The sequence below is a fragment of the Cricetulus griseus genome, chromosome 8, assembly GCF_003668045.3.
Source record: "Cricetulus griseus strain 17A/GY chromosome 8, alternate assembly CriGri-PICRH-1.0, whole genome shotgun sequence".
In the NCBI taxonomy this organism is placed as follows: Eukaryota; Metazoa; Chordata; class Mammalia; order Rodentia; family Cricetidae; genus Cricetulus; species Cricetulus griseus.
In genome coordinates, this window is record NC_048601.1 from 41,831,782 (window position 1) to 41,850,844 (window position 19,063).

Here is a 19,063-nt window from a genome sequence, read left to right on the forward strand (position 1 = left end):
GCATTTGCCATCTATCCCATTTAAATCTCTGCTTCCTTTGTACCTAGACTAAAATTGACACTCACTCAGTGCTTATGAGTCATTGACATTGACTTGACCTTGGCCTTTGTGTGACATGATAAAATGTCAGTAGCATTTGTAGGTACAGAAGTTCCTGGTGTGGGATGAAGCAGAGGGAAACAAAGACAGGATGGAGAGAACAAAAGGGCAGATTGAGGAAAGGAAGACACTAAGAAATAACTGCTAGGGGTGAAATATAGGTTGCTAAGGCAATTAGGCAATGAAAATCTATTGACTATGAAGTCATCCTTTCCTAAGCAGAAGAATAGGATCTATATTTTTAGAATATGTCAAATGGTTTTAAATGTTTTTACAGAATACTATAAGCTCTTCACCTGATCAACATTTTTATTATTGCTTTTTAAAGATTTTTTTTACCTCATATAATGGTACATTCCTATAATTGCAGTCCCCTGGAATAAAGGTGGGATGATTTTTGAGAGTTTTAGGCTAGCATAGACTACATGAAAAATGCCAGACACCTAGGACCATATGCCAATACTGTCTCAAAAACTTAAATTGAATTTTTTTAATTTAGGATTTCAGAAGATTTTTCAATTTAATGGCAAACATTATCATTGTATTCCAATTTCTGTTTCTGAATAGAACCTACAGTAGCCCCATCCCGCATCTCTGCCCAAAGCCTGTCTTCCTCAGAAATTGAAGTTTCGTGGAACACAATTCCCTGGAAGTTGAGCAATGGACATTTACTTGGCTATGAGGTAAATGCTTTAGAATTAATACTTGTTTGCATGTCACTACATTGTGTTTCATTTGAAATTCATCTTAACATCAACATCTTAGACAAATTATTTCTTTAGTGGAAGGCACATTGTTCCATCTAATTATTTAACTCAGCCAGGTAGATGAAAATAACCAGTTGGGTGGAGAAGACTCATAAAATAAATATGAAGGAAATTCATGTAATCCAAATCTTCTATGTGGACTCTCTAAAATAATAAGAATGAGATAGAAGTACAGTACCAAGTATATGTCATCTTAAAAACATATTCCCTGGGTTTTTTGCCTATTTCCTTGGTGTTCTTTTTTTTCTCCCCCCCCCTTGGTGTTTTTGTTACATTGTGATACTCTTCTAGTCTCCAGCATAGTTAGCTGTCTGGGATATAACTCTCACTTTCAGTGATCTCTGTATTTGTTGAAATAAAAAGAAATATTTAAAGAGAGGCTATCTTAAGACCAAATAAAATGAAAGTCAAAATAAGTCAGCAAGACAACAAATGTTCGAGTAAAAAAGGCCATGCCACTTGGATAGGGTACACAAGGATAGAAAAGCTTAACCAGGAAATTAAAGGGAAAATAAATAAACATGGAAGCAGTCTAAACACTCCCCACTGAGAATGAATGTTGTAGGCATCACTAAAGGGGATCCATTGGAGAAAGGGGACATCAGGATGGCCTAGGAGAGCTTTGTCACACATGGTGCTGAATCATAAAACGATCTAATATTTGGTAAAGAGCAGTGGAGCTAAGAACCAGAAAAACGATAAAACCAATATTAAGATTTATTTAACAACAAAATTATTGGGATGATAGTTACGATTTCAGCTTCACCCACATCTATTTTCTTAGGAACCTCCCTGTCTTACTTAGGATTTCTATTGCTGTGATAAAACACTAGGTCCCAAAGCAACTTATGGAAGAAAGTGTTCATTTCACCTTATAACTCTCTGTCCATACTCCATCACTGATGGAAGTCAGGACAGGAACCAGGAAGCAGTAACTAAACCATAAGCCATGGAAGAATGCCACTTACTGGCTTGCTTCTCATTGCTTGGTCAGCTTGCTTTCTTACATAATTCACAACCACCTAAAGAAGGGATGGCATCTCCCACAGTGGTTTTGACCCTCCCCTGTCAATCATTATTAGAGAAAATGACCTACAGACTTGCCTATGGCAATCTGGTAGAGGTATTTTCTCAATTGAAGTTCCTTTTCTCTGACAACTCTAGCTTCAGTCAAGTTGACAACAAAACAAAACAACAAGCACACTACTTCTTTGAACACCCAGGCATCTTGGACAGGCTTGTGTGGTGGACATGTGAACTCCACACAGCAGTTTCCCCTTCTACTTTTCAGTCCAACCACAGGTTTGTGTCCCAGGGTGGTCACTTGATCCTCAACAAGTGATCTATAAAATGTCTATCACAATCAGTGGGGTTCTTATGTGACATACTTAAGTAAGCAGAATAGACAATATACCCACTGAGGTACAGTGTCAGATTCACAACTTACTTCATATTTGCAAGCTAACACTCCAGGCATGCCACTCAGAGCTGATATGGTGAGAGGGAACAGATACAACCCTGTGTTACCCTAAAGGATAAAGTAAGCAAGAGCTTATAGAACTTTAGAAAGAGCAAATAGAAGAGCCTTTTGATAGCTACCTGAATCTCAAGCAGCCTTCAGATTCTTTTCCACTTTGCCCCTCTTCTCATTAAAGCCTCTTTGTGTTTGAACAGCTCTGAGTGTTTCCATCCCTTGTAACCAAACAAGGCTTGATTTAAATAAATATTAACAAGTGATTTAGAAAAAGGACAGGCACCAGGGCAGTGATGCTCATGATATAGGCTATGGCCCAGTTCCCCAGAATTACCTGGGGTTATCAGGAAACATGAGCTCTGTAAAATCTCATTAAAAGCACTGGATGAAAACATGTAGGAATTATACCTGTTTTAGTAAGTATTAGCAAGGGGACAGCTTTTTGGGTTAAGCATAAGAAGGATGGTTTTGATAAAGAGAGACCAAATCAGAAGCAAGAGACACTTGTTTAAGGAAAGGGAGGTGGAGGGTGAAGAGTGTGAAACACCATCAAAACACAGCAAGGACATGACCTCAGAAAGGAGGCCAGAGAGAGTAGAATGTAAGAATAGCGGCATCTGAGTCTGTGAAGTGAATATAAGCAGTGGGCTCCCAAACGTTAGGTGGCTGACTGTGACAATGACAGTGAAGCTATGCGGGCTGCCAGGAGGAGAACATCTGGAAAGCAATAGGGGTAAAGCCAGTCCCTGCTATATGAGCAGTTTCATAAGCTTTGCATTATCAGGAAGTTGAACAAGGTAACATGTGGATGGTATTTTTTATAACATATGGCTAATGAAAATAAAAAGTCTTTTGGGAACTAGGTCTAACGAGACTATTTAAGATATTTATTTGCCAATTTTCTTCCAATAATACTCCCAAGCAGACACTGAGTCCTACACTTTCTTCCTTAAAGAGAGCATGAAAAAACCTGGGAAGAGTTGAGTCACTTCACCTGATACCTACTTGCCTTCCCAGCATTCTTTCCATTGTGTAAGAAATGTCAGTAGATGGTTCTATGTGTCTTGGAGAATGCTGAGAAAGAAAATAGGAAAAAATTTGGATCTTGGTAGAAAACATTTTTTTTTTAATTCTCAAGTAGTGCTTAGGTTCATGGCAAGACCACAGAAGGGAGCAGCTGTGCTCTGGCATTCAGCACTGATCCCTCATTCAACTAGAATAGTCCCACTCTGGTACAACTAAAATGGTAAGATCAAATGTCATAAAAACTTACCTGTCCCAGCTTTGGAAATGATACCAGGAGTGACTATAATTGAAATTCCCCTAGGATGAGCACAACAAAGTGTTCAGATTTTTGTCAAAACCAGTCAAAGAAAATCAATGTGTATATTTGACACTCTTTAATTAGGAAACAAAGGTGCACGACAACCTTGAGTGCTTTTGCCCTTACAAACAAAATGCAGAATCAGCATAGCTGTACCTTGTGATACATGTTAAAGAAATAAATAATTGAACAAACTGTACTGAACATGTGAGCTTATAAAACATCTTGAGAGTGTTGGTTGTTGCAAACTGTTAGCACAGGACATTTACATGGTGTGTGTGTGTGTGTGTGTGTGTGTGTGTGTGTGTGTGTGTGTGTACACTTGCTCATATGCAGACAGGAGATTGTGATTGTAAAGGCCTAAATTTGATGTTGAGTGTCTTCCTCTGCTTCTTTCTACCTTCTATTTTTGAGACAGGATCTCTCACTAAACCTAGATTTTATCAGTTCAGAAAGACTAGCTGGCTTGTAAGCTCCACTATCCACTGTTTATGCCTCTCTAACATGGGGATTTAATCATACTACAATTATGAATTAGAGAAATGACAGCTACCAGAGCTGCACTGCCTTTTTGCATTGCATTCTGGGGACTGAACTAAGTAGGACACTTGAGCTTTGCACTGACTGTGTCATGTCCCCATCCCTGATTTTTTTAATATATAAATTTAGCTGTTGAAGAATCATTCAGAAAAAGAATTGAAATTTTAAATGTATTGAAAATAGATTTCATGTCAGAGAAAGCATGTGAGCCCTAGTGGAAACCATCACAGCATCTAGCAGAGATTATAGCATTTTCATGCAGTCAAATCTTCCTGGGTGAGAGGATAGGCCCCATATGGGACAGAGAACTTCAGTTAGTTGCTTGTTTTGGTTTTCCAGATTCTCAGGGTAGCATGATAAAAAATGATTGAATTAATGCTGCTTGGAGAGTGAGCTCCAGCACATTCATATAGCTTTCCGAGGGTCACTTAAAATAAAGGTACACTAGCAAATAACTCACAGGCTTATTTGAGAATTAAGTGAAAGGAAGATCCTTGCCTATTCTTAATGCATGGGGAAGTGCTTACTTAGTCTTACTGCAACTTGATATGCCATGTTTTCTTGATACGCATGGGAAACCCACTGGTTCCTGAACAGAAATGGAGGGGGAGTGGATTGGGAGGGTGGAAGGGTAGGAACAGAAGTGGGGGGTACTGGGAGGAGAGGTAGGAGAGGAGACTGTGGCCAGGTTGTGAAATAAATAAATGTATTTAAAAAATAGGAAGACTTACAGCTTCCACCCTCTGTTTTGAATGTTGGCATTTGGATTCAAATTTCACTGGAAAAAAAAGAAAAAAATTAAGGAAATAATACAAGTCTGCTGTGAGTCAAGTATGTGACCCCAGAGCTGCTGTTAGTATTACTGGTAGGGCAGGGAGCAAGGGGTTACAAGAACAGTGAGAATGGGACTTTATATATAAAACTTTGGGTTGGGGTGTGTTTACCTTTTGCCTGTTTGGGCCAAAGGTAAAAAACAAGATCTTCAAATGTAGCACATACCGTGTGTGCAAAAGATGCCATGCTTGAAACTGTGTTCTACAATTGTGTGGTATGCACAAAGGAAAAAAAAATTGAGCTAAGAGATTCATGAACTGGTGGGGGGAATGTTAAGAATTCACTTATGTAATTCTAACCTGATAAAAATATATCTTCTTAGTTTCAGCAATTAATACAAAATTAACTTGGATGCATAAATGACTTAGCAGAGTAATAAATTGTCAATCATTTGGCTGAGTTTGTGGGCTGCAGTTTTCCAAGTTTGGCTTTCAAGTTGTTAATAGCTCCTGCCTCTCTCTCAGCTCAGTTAGGGCTGATCACAACCCATGTGGTAAGCTGTGCACACATCATCATTAGCATCTAGACTAATTTTCTTTCTGATTTGACCAAGCATTAGTTGAGAAACTCATTTCCCTGGGCTCCAATTTACTTCATCTTCTAGGCAGTTACACTTGGGATCCTGTCTTTCCTTGTGCTCTTTGGAATACTAACAACAGAGACAGACATGATAAAGAAGAGGCAGAAGCCTATAGGGGTATGCGGATTGGGTGCCTGAGAACACACAGTTCTTACATGGTATATACTGATAACTTCTTCTTCTTCTTCTTCTTCTTCTTCTTCTTCTTCTTCTTCTTCTTCTTCTTCTTCTTCTTCTTCTTCTTCTTCTTCTTCTTCTTCTTCTTCTTCTTCTTCTTCTTCTTCTTCTTCTTCTTCTTCTTCTTCTTCTTCTTCTTCTTCTTCTTCTTCTTCTTCTTCTTCTTCTTCTTCTTCTTCTTCTTCTTCTTCTTCTTCTTCTTCTTCTTCTTCTTCTTCTTCTTCTTCTTCTTCTTCTTCTTCTTCTTCTTCTTCTTCTTCTTCTTCTTCTTCTTCTTCTTCTTCTTCTTCTTCTTCTTCTTCTTCTTCTTCTTCTTCTTCTTCTTCTTCTTCTTCTTCTTCTTCTTCTTCTTCTTCTTCTTCTTCTTCTTCTTCTTCTTCTTCTTCTTCTTCTTCTTCTTCTTCTTCTTCTTCTTCTTCTTCTTCTTCTTCTTCTTCTTCTTCTTCTTCTTCTTCTTCTTCTCCTTCATCCTCTTCTTCTTCCTCCTTCTCCTTTTCTTCAAAACATTTTAAATTGTAAAAAATACTTTGACAATATCATACATGTATATAATGCATGCTGATTACTCTCACTTCCAACCCTCTTTTATCTGCCTCCCACCGAATGAACCACATCCTCCTCCCTACAAATCCATTTTCCACATCATGTCTGCTTTCTTTTGTGACCTACTGAGTTTTACCAGGGCCATCTGTGTGAGCATGGGTGTGAAGTATTCATTGCAGCCTGGTAAGCTAGCAATGAGAACTATTCCTCCAGGGAAGAGTTAAACGAGAGGTAAGGAACACAGTTGCCCTATATATGACTGACTGTTGATAACAAGCCTTGTCTTGTGAAAGCCCATTAGAGATAACTGCAGCCACTGGTACATGGTTAAAGTGGCTGTGTTAAGGGCTGAGCACTCTACACACACATATTCTTAGTATCTTGAGCAAGTATAGTCTCTGCATTCACCATGATCCACTGCAAAGAGCAATTTCTCTCATCAAGGCTGAGAGTAGTATTTTCCTGTGTGTGTATGGGTATAAGATAATCTACTAGAGTGTGTATAGCCTCATTTAAGGGCCACACCCTGACGATTGAAGCTCTTAATTACCAGTAGTACCTCAGCTAGAGCAGAGGCATCACAAGCCCCATTTCTTCCACACTGCACTGAATTTCTGCAGGTCTTCGTTACTTCCAGTCACAGCTGCTGTCAGTTCATATAATTTACAATAACTTATTGTACTGTGTGTGTGTGTGTGTGTGTGTGTGTGTGTGTGTGTGTGTGTGTGTGTAGAAGTAGAAGAAAAATTCTCATAGTAAAGAGAAATGGCAAGCAAATGCTAATTACTCTGGTTTGCGCAATGTACCAATGCATGATGTATAAAGACACTAAAATACCACACTGTATGCCATTAGTTTTGCCTTAGTTTCTTTTCCTTTTGCTATGATATAATAACACAACCAAAGCAACTCAGGGAGAAAGGTTTTGTTTCAGCTCCGAGTTCCAGGTTCTAGTCCAACTTGGCCAGGAAACCATAGTAACTAGCCACATTATGTCCACAGTAAGGATCAGAAAGCCATGGTTTCTCCTCAGTTTTCCTTCCCATTTATCCATTCTAGGATCCTAGAGAGGTAATGATGCTACCCACAGTTGGGTGGGTCTTCCACCTCAGTTAGATGCAATCAAGATAATCCCCCTAGAGGCCTTTCTGGCAAGTAGTGATACATTCATTATGACAAATTAAAAATCTGTATGAACCATCACAAGTATGTACAATTCCCACATTCTAAATTTAAAGAAATAAAAGAAGTAAGCTCACAGAGAGTTTTTCTCAGTGTGTGAAATAAACCTATACATGTGAACTAGCTCAACATGGCATATTTAGGGAGAACCTGATAGATTTTTGTTTTAAGTTTAACAGAGAAATACAACACAAAAGAATGCCTCACTGTGACTCCTTGATGTCTTCATTCCAGCCCTTTATTCCAAACAGCTGTGCAGAATATATTTAGTCCCAAACATTTCATTAATTTTTTGAGCACCTTCTCTGAGAGAATGGAAGCAAAGGCATATACATGCCTTTATTCTCATTCCTTGTTACTGAGCAAAGACTTTACATAGGAAACTGAACCTAGGAAAACTGGACTCAGACCACTGAGACATATTTACATAACGCAATGTAGGCAAATGTTATTTAATGAGTAAGTGCAGATTTTAAGAGATGGTAGAAGACAGTTCTGCAGTAGAGGCTGTTTCAGCGACCCTCCACAGGGATCAAAAGTAACGGGGACTCTTGTGCACGCTTGGCTTTCAGCCGTACAACTGTGAGGACAACTCTTGCTTCCCACGTGTACTGTGGTATTGCTAGACACCCCATTCCAAATGATGTCCAATGAGAAGACAGCAGGAAACGAGCCAGATTGATGTGTGCACTTGTTTCACATGACTCTCCCAGGGCCAAGAACAGATTGGCCATGAGTAAAAGATAAATGTGGACTTGTTTTCCTAAAATATATCAAGGCATTTTCACTCTTTCTGTTTATTTCAATGTGTTCGGTGTAACAGCTATGTTAAAATATATCCATCCTTTTGAAAATCTGTAAGCATGCAAATAACCACTTTCATCTATTTAAAAAGGTGTTCTTGATTCAATACCTGTTCTTTAGTGCCTAAGCAAAGGCACCATTTTTCAGTACAGCATCTTTATGTACTGCATTTCAGTTATAGCTAAATTAACTGAAATCTCTGCTGCCGTGATAATAAAGAGTTCCCTCAGCAGGAGTATTACTTTGGGGTAACCAAATTACTTGCAGAAATAGAGATAACATTCATAATCCTGACATTCTTCCAGTTTGTTTCTGTTTATTTACCCGGATTAAATTGTATTGACTGGCAAAATGGTTTTATGATTCAAAAGAAAAGAAAAGCAAACTTGCATTATCTCATCAGCAAATTAAAGCACTGCTGTTTCGTAGCTACTCAGACAGTTGGAATTTAATACCCCACTTGGTGAAGGAAGGAGGGGAGTATTCTTAAATGCTGTTGATCCAAGTCATCTCACAATTCAACCATGTTTTGTTCTGAGGTCCTAGGGGAATTCTAAAACCGTGGATAAAAAAGTGTGTTTTATGAATGATACACATGAGAGTTTACCAATAGCTAATAATAAAAGAGGACACATATGACAGCATACTCCAATAGCAGTTATACAAATGTCATCTCTCTTTCTTAAAATATCTTACTCTACAGAGGTTGTAAGAAGCTTGTGGTCCACTGAGGGCAACTGAAACTTAGGAAATGAGACTGTGTTTAAAGAAGGAACTTGCTCAGCAATGGAGCTCTGAGAAAAGATAAATCATTTCCTATGGTGTGAGACTGCCCTTAGCAATGAAGTAAATGTATCTAACAAGTGCATGCTAACACTACCCCCCCACACACACACAGCTTCCTCTCCTGATAACCAGGGAACAAAGGCTCACTATCATTATACAGGCAAACCCACTGGACCTACCAGGTATCCAGCTATGGAAAGTAGCTGAGAAGCACAGTTCACACTTCATCACCTCCTTTCATATGGCTTTCCATGTTAGCTTCCCCATAGTAAACTCTGGGTGGATTTACAGGGTGAAGGTGCCTTCATCCATCAAGCTCTGTAAAGTCTTATCATGTGACGTTTGAATGTTGCTTTTCCCCAGTCCCTTTTTCAGAGCTCAAGTTAAAATTACATAGCCTATCTTCCATGTCTCTGAGCTTCACTTTCATAACTGTTTTGTTTCTCTGGACCATGTTCTGGTCTAATGTATAAATACTTCCACCATGCATCTTTAGCTCCATTCTTACCAATGGTTTTATTTTCTTAATATTTTTCTTTTTAGTTCTAAGAGTTCCACCTGCTACTTTTCAAATTTAGCTGACTTTATTTTTATTCTTGCATAATGAATTTATCCCTTTTGCACTTGGGTATTGTAAAGATGATTTTTTTTATTTTTGGTTTTTCGAGACAGGGTTTCTCTGTGTAGCTTTGGAGCCTATTCTGGCACTCACTCTGGAGACCAGGCTAGCCTCAAACTCACAGAGATCCACCTGCCTCTGCCTCCCAAGTGCTGGGATTAAAGGCCTGCACCACCAATGCCCAGCTAAGATGACGATTTTTTTAGTCTACTTTAGTAGGCTGGTAGCTAATATCCCACCTGTGACTCTTGGTATAATTCCTCATTTAAACACTTGAATTTCTGCTCTTTTTTTTTTTTTTTTTTAGAACCTGCTTTCATGGTCTCCCAACTTCATAGCAGTTCTTTCTTGGCACACACTTTTGAAGTGTTTCCCCCACTGTAGACACTTTTTTCTTCACATCTTCATGTTTTAGCTGTGCCTTTAAACTGAACATTAGCAAGAAAATATTATATTCTCTCACTGGGAGTGCTGTTACTATTTGAATCTCAAACATTATCCAAGGAAAATGGAATAATAAAGAATTATTTAGCAGCTGTGCCTGCTGACACAGCTGAATCAGAGGGCTGACAGAAGGAGATTCCTATTTCAAGACCATCCTGGGTTGCACAATGAGTTTGAACTCAAGCAACTTAATGAGACTCTGAAAATTAAAACTAAAAATGGGTCCAAACCATCAGGGTAAACTCTTCACTATTGCTCTTGTTAGTTTGCCCCTTACAGTGAGGAGCAAGGGGCAGGGCCATTTTCCTACCTTTATTTCCTCAGAGTCAGCTCTCCCACACCTACACCTTCAGGGCTAACTCTACTGTGTTAGAGTTAGCCCTAACCAGGAAGGGTGTAGGGGCCACTCTTCCAAATGGTGAAGACAGGGCAGAGCTGTTGGGCTGACCAACCCTGCAACTACCCAAGCCCAGACCCAGGGTTATGAGTTGACCCATTTCAACATCCACCCCATCTATAATTTGTTGGAGCACATGAGAGGTCTGATCCTACAGACCCAAAGCTAAATGATCTTCATGAGAAGGGCAACAGCAGGATAACCAAGACAAGTACAGTGATAGCCCAGCATCAGTAGTGTAGCAGAAACCAGAGGCCTCAAACCAGACCAATGACTCTTTGAAATGAACACTTGTTCACAATGATATATGGATAAAGTGGTTTACTGTGTGACTCACAGTGTCACACTACAGCTTCCATGATGAGATGTTTTTCCTCTTAAATTTTATTTTATTTGGGGGCAGTTACAAGGATAGAGGGTAGATATGAAGGGACAGGAAATGAATGGGATGGAGACACATGATGAGCGAGACACAAAGAATAAATAAAATAAAGTTTAAAAAATGGTTCAAAGATAAATATAGCTTGGGTAGACCAAATTCTAACTCCTAGAGCCATAACTAACAACCAAAGAATAAATATATTTTTATAAAAAAATTACAAAACATATTGGAATACTTACAGAAAATTTGCTTATAGGAAATTTCCAAGTTCTTGCATGTTTAGGCTCTGGTTATTTGTATATTTATTCACCTCTTTACAGCTAAGAAGATTGTCACTCTTCACTGACTAGTATTATGTTTAAATTTGGCACACATTTTCTCTGCACCTAAATATTTCTGTACTTCTCATCAACTACAATCTAAAGATAAATCTCTCCAGTCCTTGGAGTTGGATTATAGTACTTTAACATGTATTGTTCACAAGAACTTTCAAGCACTCTCTATAAATGGGTTTATAAAAGTAGATTTCACATGCCAGTTGTAAATTATTTTTACCTCTTCTTTACATCAGTCTCCCAATGCACTTTTTTAAGGCAGCTTACAGTGAAGTAATTTGACATCTCACAAAAAATGATGACTCATAGATTAGAAGCTAACAAGAAACCAGAAGTTAAACAGGATCTTGATTGTGTTACCGAACTTCTCCACCCCTCTCCTGCATCATCTGTTAAGTGAGGATTATTATAACACAGATTTATGTGACACATTCCCCAACCTGTGCTATATCCCAGGCCACAAGCATTCTGGCTTTCTATAACATTTTATTATAACTATTGATTAGATGTCATTCTTAGAAAATACCTAGACAGTGTCCTCAAGAGCAGGTCATCTAAACCTCACAGTACATAGAGTATTCAGTATTGGTGATATAAGCTTATCAGTGACTTTGTAAAGAAAATCATATTTACCTCAGTTCTAAAGATTTGGATTCAGATACCCCAGCTAAGGTACTCATGAAACAAAGAACTCTTGCAAAAGAAATGTCCAAAAAATAGCATCAAAACAGCATGTATATGGTCAAAGGGGCTCATAATACAGGGTAAGACAGAGAATGCCGAACTGTTTAGTTTGGTAATTTAGGAACATAATTGTAAAAACATGAGATTTCCATTGTGTTATTATTATTTTTAAAGAATAAATTTATATTTATTTGTTCATATTTAGGTGTTCATTTGAAAAAGTAGAGTAAATTCTAATATCTTTTTGTTCAGAGTGCTTAAACCAATACTCTATCGAACTAGTCAGCATGATTTGTTTGATCTACATAGTATTGTATAGTGAATTTTAAAGCTGAGCAATATTATTCAATAATTAGAGTTCTGCTCTTTAAATATTTCACTTTTCATCATGCACCATCTCTAGCCTAGGCTTGCCTTGGACTTGCTATACAGCCAAGGATATCCTTGAGTACTGAGCATCTTGCCTCTAGCCCCAGAGTGCTGGCACTAAGGGGTAAGCCAACACATCCAGGGGTGTTGGAATTTGAGTCTAGGGCTCTGTGTGTTTAGTGAACACTCTAGCAACTGAACTACCACAGCTATAAACACCACATCTGCTTATTCTGACAGAGCTAATGTATGATCCCAGAGATAGCCTAGTCCTCATAGTGTTCATTGTCTTTAGGATTGTGAGTATGGAGATCTGTTGCTAGTTGTGTTGTATTCAAATTAAAGATAGTTGTGGACCTATAAAAATTATTTAACTTCATTATTTATGTCAAATGATCCAATGCTAGTAACTATTCTTATTCCTACCAAACATGTGATTGTATTTTGCATAGGCTTTTTTATTTCTGTGTTTGTCATTGTTGATTTGTTTTTACCTTATAAAGAATCTGAACTTATAAACAAATTAAGTAGCATTTTATTACACAAATAGAAAATATTTAGTAAATATATGTATATATATTTTATTTGTGGGTTTTGTTTTTGTGGGGTGTGTGTGTGTGTGTGTGTGTGTGTGTGCAGCATGCCTATAGAGAACAGAGGGAGGTTGATGTCTATTATCTTCCTCAGTGTCTTTTCCATCTCACTTTTTCAGACAGGGTCCATCACTTCCTGTGGACCTCACTGATTGGCTTAGACTTACTAGCCAGCAAGCCCCAGTGGTCGTCCTCTCTATGTACCCTAGAACATCAGTACTTGCCATGAGTGTTAAGGATTGGAACTGCAGTGATCATACTTGTGCAGCAAGCATTTTACCAACTGACCAATCCCCACAGTGCTCAGAGAATGGTTTTTACATTCTCTTTCTGCTAAATATTATCATTGGCTTATTTTTGTATCTTTATAGCATAAATGTTCATGCCTGTTTAATAAATCCAAAATCATTTTAGCATATCACAAAATAGCAAGACCTGTGTGACATATTTTAACACGCTTATACTTAAAATAGCTGCTTTAGCTATTTCCTGCTTTTTGCTGCATGTCTGCATGTACAGGTAAACTTGGTGACATTTGAGAATCTCTGCGACATATTCCAGTGGTCAGTCTCCTTTCTCAGATTTTTCTCCCTAACATTCCACTTTCTTCTCAGAAGGAATCTCCAGTTTCCTGAGGAGTTTATTATTCATGCTTCATGAATACAATCCAGCACTGCAGATCTGAACTTGGGCTAGGCTGGTAAAGGATGGGAATGGGAACAGCGTGTTGTTCAGAACATTGGTTTTCTCCTCTGCACTCCCACTTGCAATCCTGTACTCGGCCACACTCACATCCTGAATGTCTCTGCTTCATTTGTTTATAAGACTATTATCTAAACTCTTCTTCATTCCATTTTCTGTATACCAACAGCTGTGACAAGGTTGAGTGCAGCACCTGGCACACAGTGGGTCTCCTGGGAATGCTGCTGGAATAAACAAGAAAATGCATCATAGCACCAATGTTAATGAAAATGACTGAATTTTGGAAAAGGCAGTATTTGGTCCAGCTGTTTGCATGTTTTATGTCTGCTGTCCACCAGGTGCGGTACTGGAACAATGGAGGAGAAGAAGAATCATCCAGCAAAATGAAAGTGGCAGGAAATCAGACATCAACTGTGCTCCAGGGCCTGAAGAGCAACCTAGCATATTACACAGCTGTCCGGGCTTACAACAGTGCAGGCGCTGGTCCCTTCAGCGCCACAGTTAATGCAACCACCAAGAAAACCCGTAAGTAGATTCTATTTTTCCACTTTCAGAATGTGTCAGTGATGGTCTCCTTTATCACCTGAATGGATAGCTTGTCATTAGCCCCACCTGAGGGATTAAACCTAGAAGCCTTCACATTCCTACTGGAACAATATTCTTCAATCTGTAAGCAGAGCCTCCCTTTTGTGCTTGTGGGTCTTAACTCTATCTAGTCTTCTTTTCAAATGTGGTAGGCTTCGTTGGGTCCACTATCATAGTCTTTAGCACTCTGAACCTTGTGCTAAGCATAAGTGACTGGAAGCTGATGCCAGTGCCTGGGAGCCTGCTTTCTAAGCCTTTCCTTCTCACAGTTTGTAAAAGATTCCAAAATGAATTAAGAGATTATAATAATCAGACAGTGAGGTGCACACTAAAAATTCTAACCAGCAATGCCAGTGTTGTCTTCCAAGCTGAGTCTGTGATACCTATGTATTCACAGCTTTGCTCAGGAGCTGTGATGATGTTATAATCGAATTAGTCATCAAGAGAGTCAGTTATTTGCATTGGTTACTTTCTCAAGCACATGCACACTCTAGTTTAAACCGTTCCTGTTATTGTCATAATGATCATAGTTAAAAGTGTCTGAGAAAATTCATGCACCAAAGGCTTGATGATCATCCCCTTCTGATTTCAATTCTAAAGGTGAGGAAAATGAGACATGAAGGGGTTAAGTTCCTTGAGCACACTGGTATTTTTGTTTGTTCATCATTTTTTCTTCATTTATTTTTGAAGTTTACTTCAGTAGATCTCTGTGTTTCACTCAATTTATATAGAAATGAGAAGATTTTTGTTCTTGGTTGGCACTTGGACCGTTGTGTTTGCAGATTACCATTTCCAAATTTATTTGAAAGCATACATTCATTGCCTAAACCAATAAGAATGCTGGTAATATACAGATGAATATTATAAGCAAGTCATATTATAATACTGGTAAATTTAAGTACACATGAAGTGTAATCTTACTACTTTAGATGTTAATTAACCACTGTCATTGGATGGAGGAAATTTGTATGTTTATATTTGCATTATTTATAAAAAGAAAAAGCATGGCTAGCAACTTATTAGCATAATGAACATTGCAGAGGAACAGTGTAGCAACAAAGCCATTTATTCCCTTCCATAGCATCCATTTGTAAGCAACCCACTAATATGAGGATTTAGCATTATCCTTGTCTAATTACTAGAGAAAGTGTGGCCCATCTCTTATGAATAACACATAGTTAGAATAAGAGTGTGCTATTTGAAAATACATAAACTGAATAATGATCTGTATTTATAACTTTTCAGTAAAGATAGTTGATTCTCTTAATAATAATTCAGCATTACTAAAGCTTAAGTATTCCTCATTATTTACATGTTCAAAGCCAGCATCAATCAGAAACACTGATTGCAAAAATATATTTAACCAACTTTAATTAAAAAATACATTTAAGCAAGCTCTAACTTAATAATCAATGTGATTGCTTAGTAGGAAAATGTTAAAAGACACTTTATGGTCTAGCAAGATTGCTCAGTTGATAAAGGTACTTGTCTCTGAACTCGAAGAGCTGAGTTTCGTGGAACTCACATGAGAACAGAAAAGAATGAACTCTCTCAAAACAAGTATCCTCTGACTTTCACAATGTGAAGGGCACATTTGTATACAAATGCACATATGCTAAATAAATAACTGAAAAAATAACTATGATATCAAAGGTATCAGTCATGAACTTAGTTTATTAGGGAAACAACAGGAAAAGGGTAGCTATGAGTTAATAAGTATATCTTGATAATATACAGTGAATGAAATGAAGTCTTAAAAATTAAACCAAACTCCTTTATAACAGCATGGAAAAGCAAATGTATGCATAACAATGATGATAATTATGGTTTTAACAGCTAACAGTTAGTGAGCAATTTCTGCTCCTAGTTCATAATACTGTTCGTGTACTTAATTTTAATTCTCATGGCAACACTGACTTGGATGCTATTTATGTCTTCACTTTAGAACTGAAATGGCTGAGCCACAGGAATTTTAGATCTCTTCAAAAAGATGTCTGAGTAGATGAAGGGACAGTCATTCAGAGTCTGAAACATTGTCTCCTCCTCTCTTCCAAGCACATGTTTAGAATGTTCACATTCCTATCAAAGCCAGTGTATATTGAGATTTTGCTCTGTGTTTGGTGAGTGGGTAAGATGCCCAGAGGTAGTCAGGAATGCAGTGCTGATACAGCTGAAGTCAAATGGGAATTTCCCCAAGTGAATTAAATCTCTGTTTAAAATAGTGTTCTCCCAGTGCTGCAGTTCAGCTAGTCTGCACATTGTTCTATAAATGCTGCTAACAAATTTTCTAAATTTTATGGGAAATTTCATAAATTCTTCAGTCATCTTAAAATTGCATATGAAGAACATGCATCTTTTTTTTTAATTATGCTAGTGATTTTTAAAGCATATACCAAAATAGAATAAGATGGCATCTTTCACAGCTATTTCTGATGTTGTTACTGGCAGCTTTGAATAATCATCCTAGGCAATGATGAGGCTTAGCTTCAAATCCTATTTAAGAATTTTTGGCAAGGCTCACATGCTTATCATTTGAAGAAATCATCTGTGTGCTGCCACAGGTATAAAGAGCCGAGAAGCCATTTTTGATTCCTGGTGTGGTCTCTGTTTTCTCCTCCAGTTGATGAACTTAGAGTCAGTCCTATGTGCCTTATTCACCCAGACTACATGCCCAGTCCACTCACAGCACATGTCAGCCTCTCATTAAACGCTGACTGGATGACTGAGTGGATAAATGAAAGCTGTAGAAGCAGGCCAGCTTGAAGTACTGTTATTAATCAAATGGACTTCCTCTTGACTGCACATTGTGAATTCAAAATATAGGCTGCAGCCTTTCATGGTCTAGTTTAAAATTTGCAAGCTGCGTGTCCTTGTAATCATGGAATTCAGCATTCGAGAATTTCCACCAATGCAGACTGTAGGTGTTGTTCCTGATTGTAAAATAACAGAAGGATTCTCAAGCAAAGTACTGTAGGTTCCATTAAACACTTAATTTTTGGCATCTGAACACTTGTGCTTTCTAAAAAGCATCTTTAACTTAACAGTAATTAGCCTCTTCAGTAATTGAAGATGGGTTTCTGTCACTCAAAAGCCAAAGAGAAGTAACTCTTATGATCATCCATCTAATGAGACTAATGAGAAAAATTTGCAGATGGCCTGAAAATGATAGAAAGTGTTGATTTCTAAAGAGAAGCATATTGGCAGTCTCATGTCCGGAATTCTTAAGAAGGAATCTATAGAGCAAATACTCAGTGGCCTGTGTGATATACCTCCAATAGCAGTTCTGGTTGCTGTGTGGATGGATTCAGACCAGTAATGTCTTCAAAAGTCATCTAACAGGATCTCAGACTGAGTCTTTCTTAAGCTGAGTTCTCCATCCTGTCCTCCATCTTGACTCTTATCTGTTATAACTCCCCCATTTCAACAAACACAGTCTGATTATTTTATTCCTTAGGACCCAAATCTCCGGTATCCTTCACTCTTTTATAGAGTGTGTGCGTATGTGTGCGTGTGTGCGTGTGTGCATGTGTGCGTGCGTGCGTGCGTGCGTGCGTGCGTGCGTGCGTGCGTGTGTGTGTGTGTGTGTGTGTGTGTGTGTGTGTGTGTGTATTAATATTTTATGTGGGAGCATTGCAGGCAGGCCATAAGCCATGTTTGGAAGTCCAAAGAGAACTTAGTGAAGATACTTCTCTTCCACTTTTGCATTCTGGGGATTTTACTCAGGTTATCAGGTAAATATTTTACCCATTAGCCATGCCCCACCAGAAACTTATTGTAATTTTGACCCCTAGAATTGACTTGGAATTAATTGACTTCTGATTCTGAATCTGCCACTTCTGTGGGCTGGGGAATGACTTGATGGGGAAAGTATTCTGTTAGCAAGCATGAGTCCCTGAGTCCAAGGTTCTAGAACCCACAGAAACCCGGATGTGGTAACTCCAATACTCTACAACAAGTTATAAGACAAAGACTGGAATATCACCAGAATCTCTACACCTACCTTGCCTGGAAAATGCAGGATCAAACCAGGGACAATCTCAAACCATGTGGGAGGAGAGGCTCTACAGCAGGAGTTGTCTTCTAAACTCCATTGTGCATTGTCCCATGTGCATCTCAGCTCATCCACTCATACTCTTATTCTCTCTCTCTCTCTCTCTCTCTCTCTCTCTCTCTCTCTCTCTCTCTCTCTCCTCTCTCTGTCATTTACACACACACACACATACACACACACACACACACACACACACACTCACACACACGCACGCATGCATGCACGCAAACACAGCATAGCTGCTAACTCTAGAACTCTAGAGCATCTGTCCTTCCTGGGATCAGAAGTGGCCGCCCACTGTTAAGCAGTGCTTGCCTCTCCTAAGCCAGCGTGGTCTTGAGGCCACCACTCTTCTTGTTCAGAACTTTCCATTCATTGGAGACAGGCATTAAACCCATACATACTCCACATGGGTTCATACAATTCTCCCTCCAGTTTTTGCTCCAAACCACTCATTTCTCACTGTTTCCTCACCTTGCTCATTGCACATTCACTTCAGAGGCCAGGCATTTGTTGTCCCCTATGCCTAGACAAATCTTCCTCTAGGTATTCATGAGACACATTCCTTGTCTCTGTCAGGTCTTCACACTTGAGTATACTACCTGACTGCCATATTTAAACGTAAAGCCTGGCATTTCCCAAAAGTCTTATCTCTTTTCCTGTTTTATACATATGCATACCCCTGATGCATACCACATTTTATATGTGTTTGTTTATTTTTAAAATTGTATTATTTTATTCATTCTGCATGCACATATGATTGGGTTGTATGTTTGTTAGTCCTACAGCACA

The 19,063-nt window shown here is 38.5% G+C and overlaps 1 protein-coding gene across 1 annotated transcript in view; it reads left to right on the plus strand.

Moving 5' to 3' along the window:
- Positions 1-19,063, plus strand: part of Cntn3 (contactin 3) — a 296,693-nt gene that overhangs the window by 264,616 nt on the left and 13,014 nt on the right. Inside the window, exons 18-19 of the mRNA XM_027428982.2 lie at positions 667-782; positions 13,974-14,160. Coding sequence (XP_027284783.1) covers positions 667-782; positions 13,974-14,160 — 303 coding nt within the window. The remainder of the gene's footprint in view (positions 1-666; positions 783-13,973; positions 14,161-19,063) is intronic.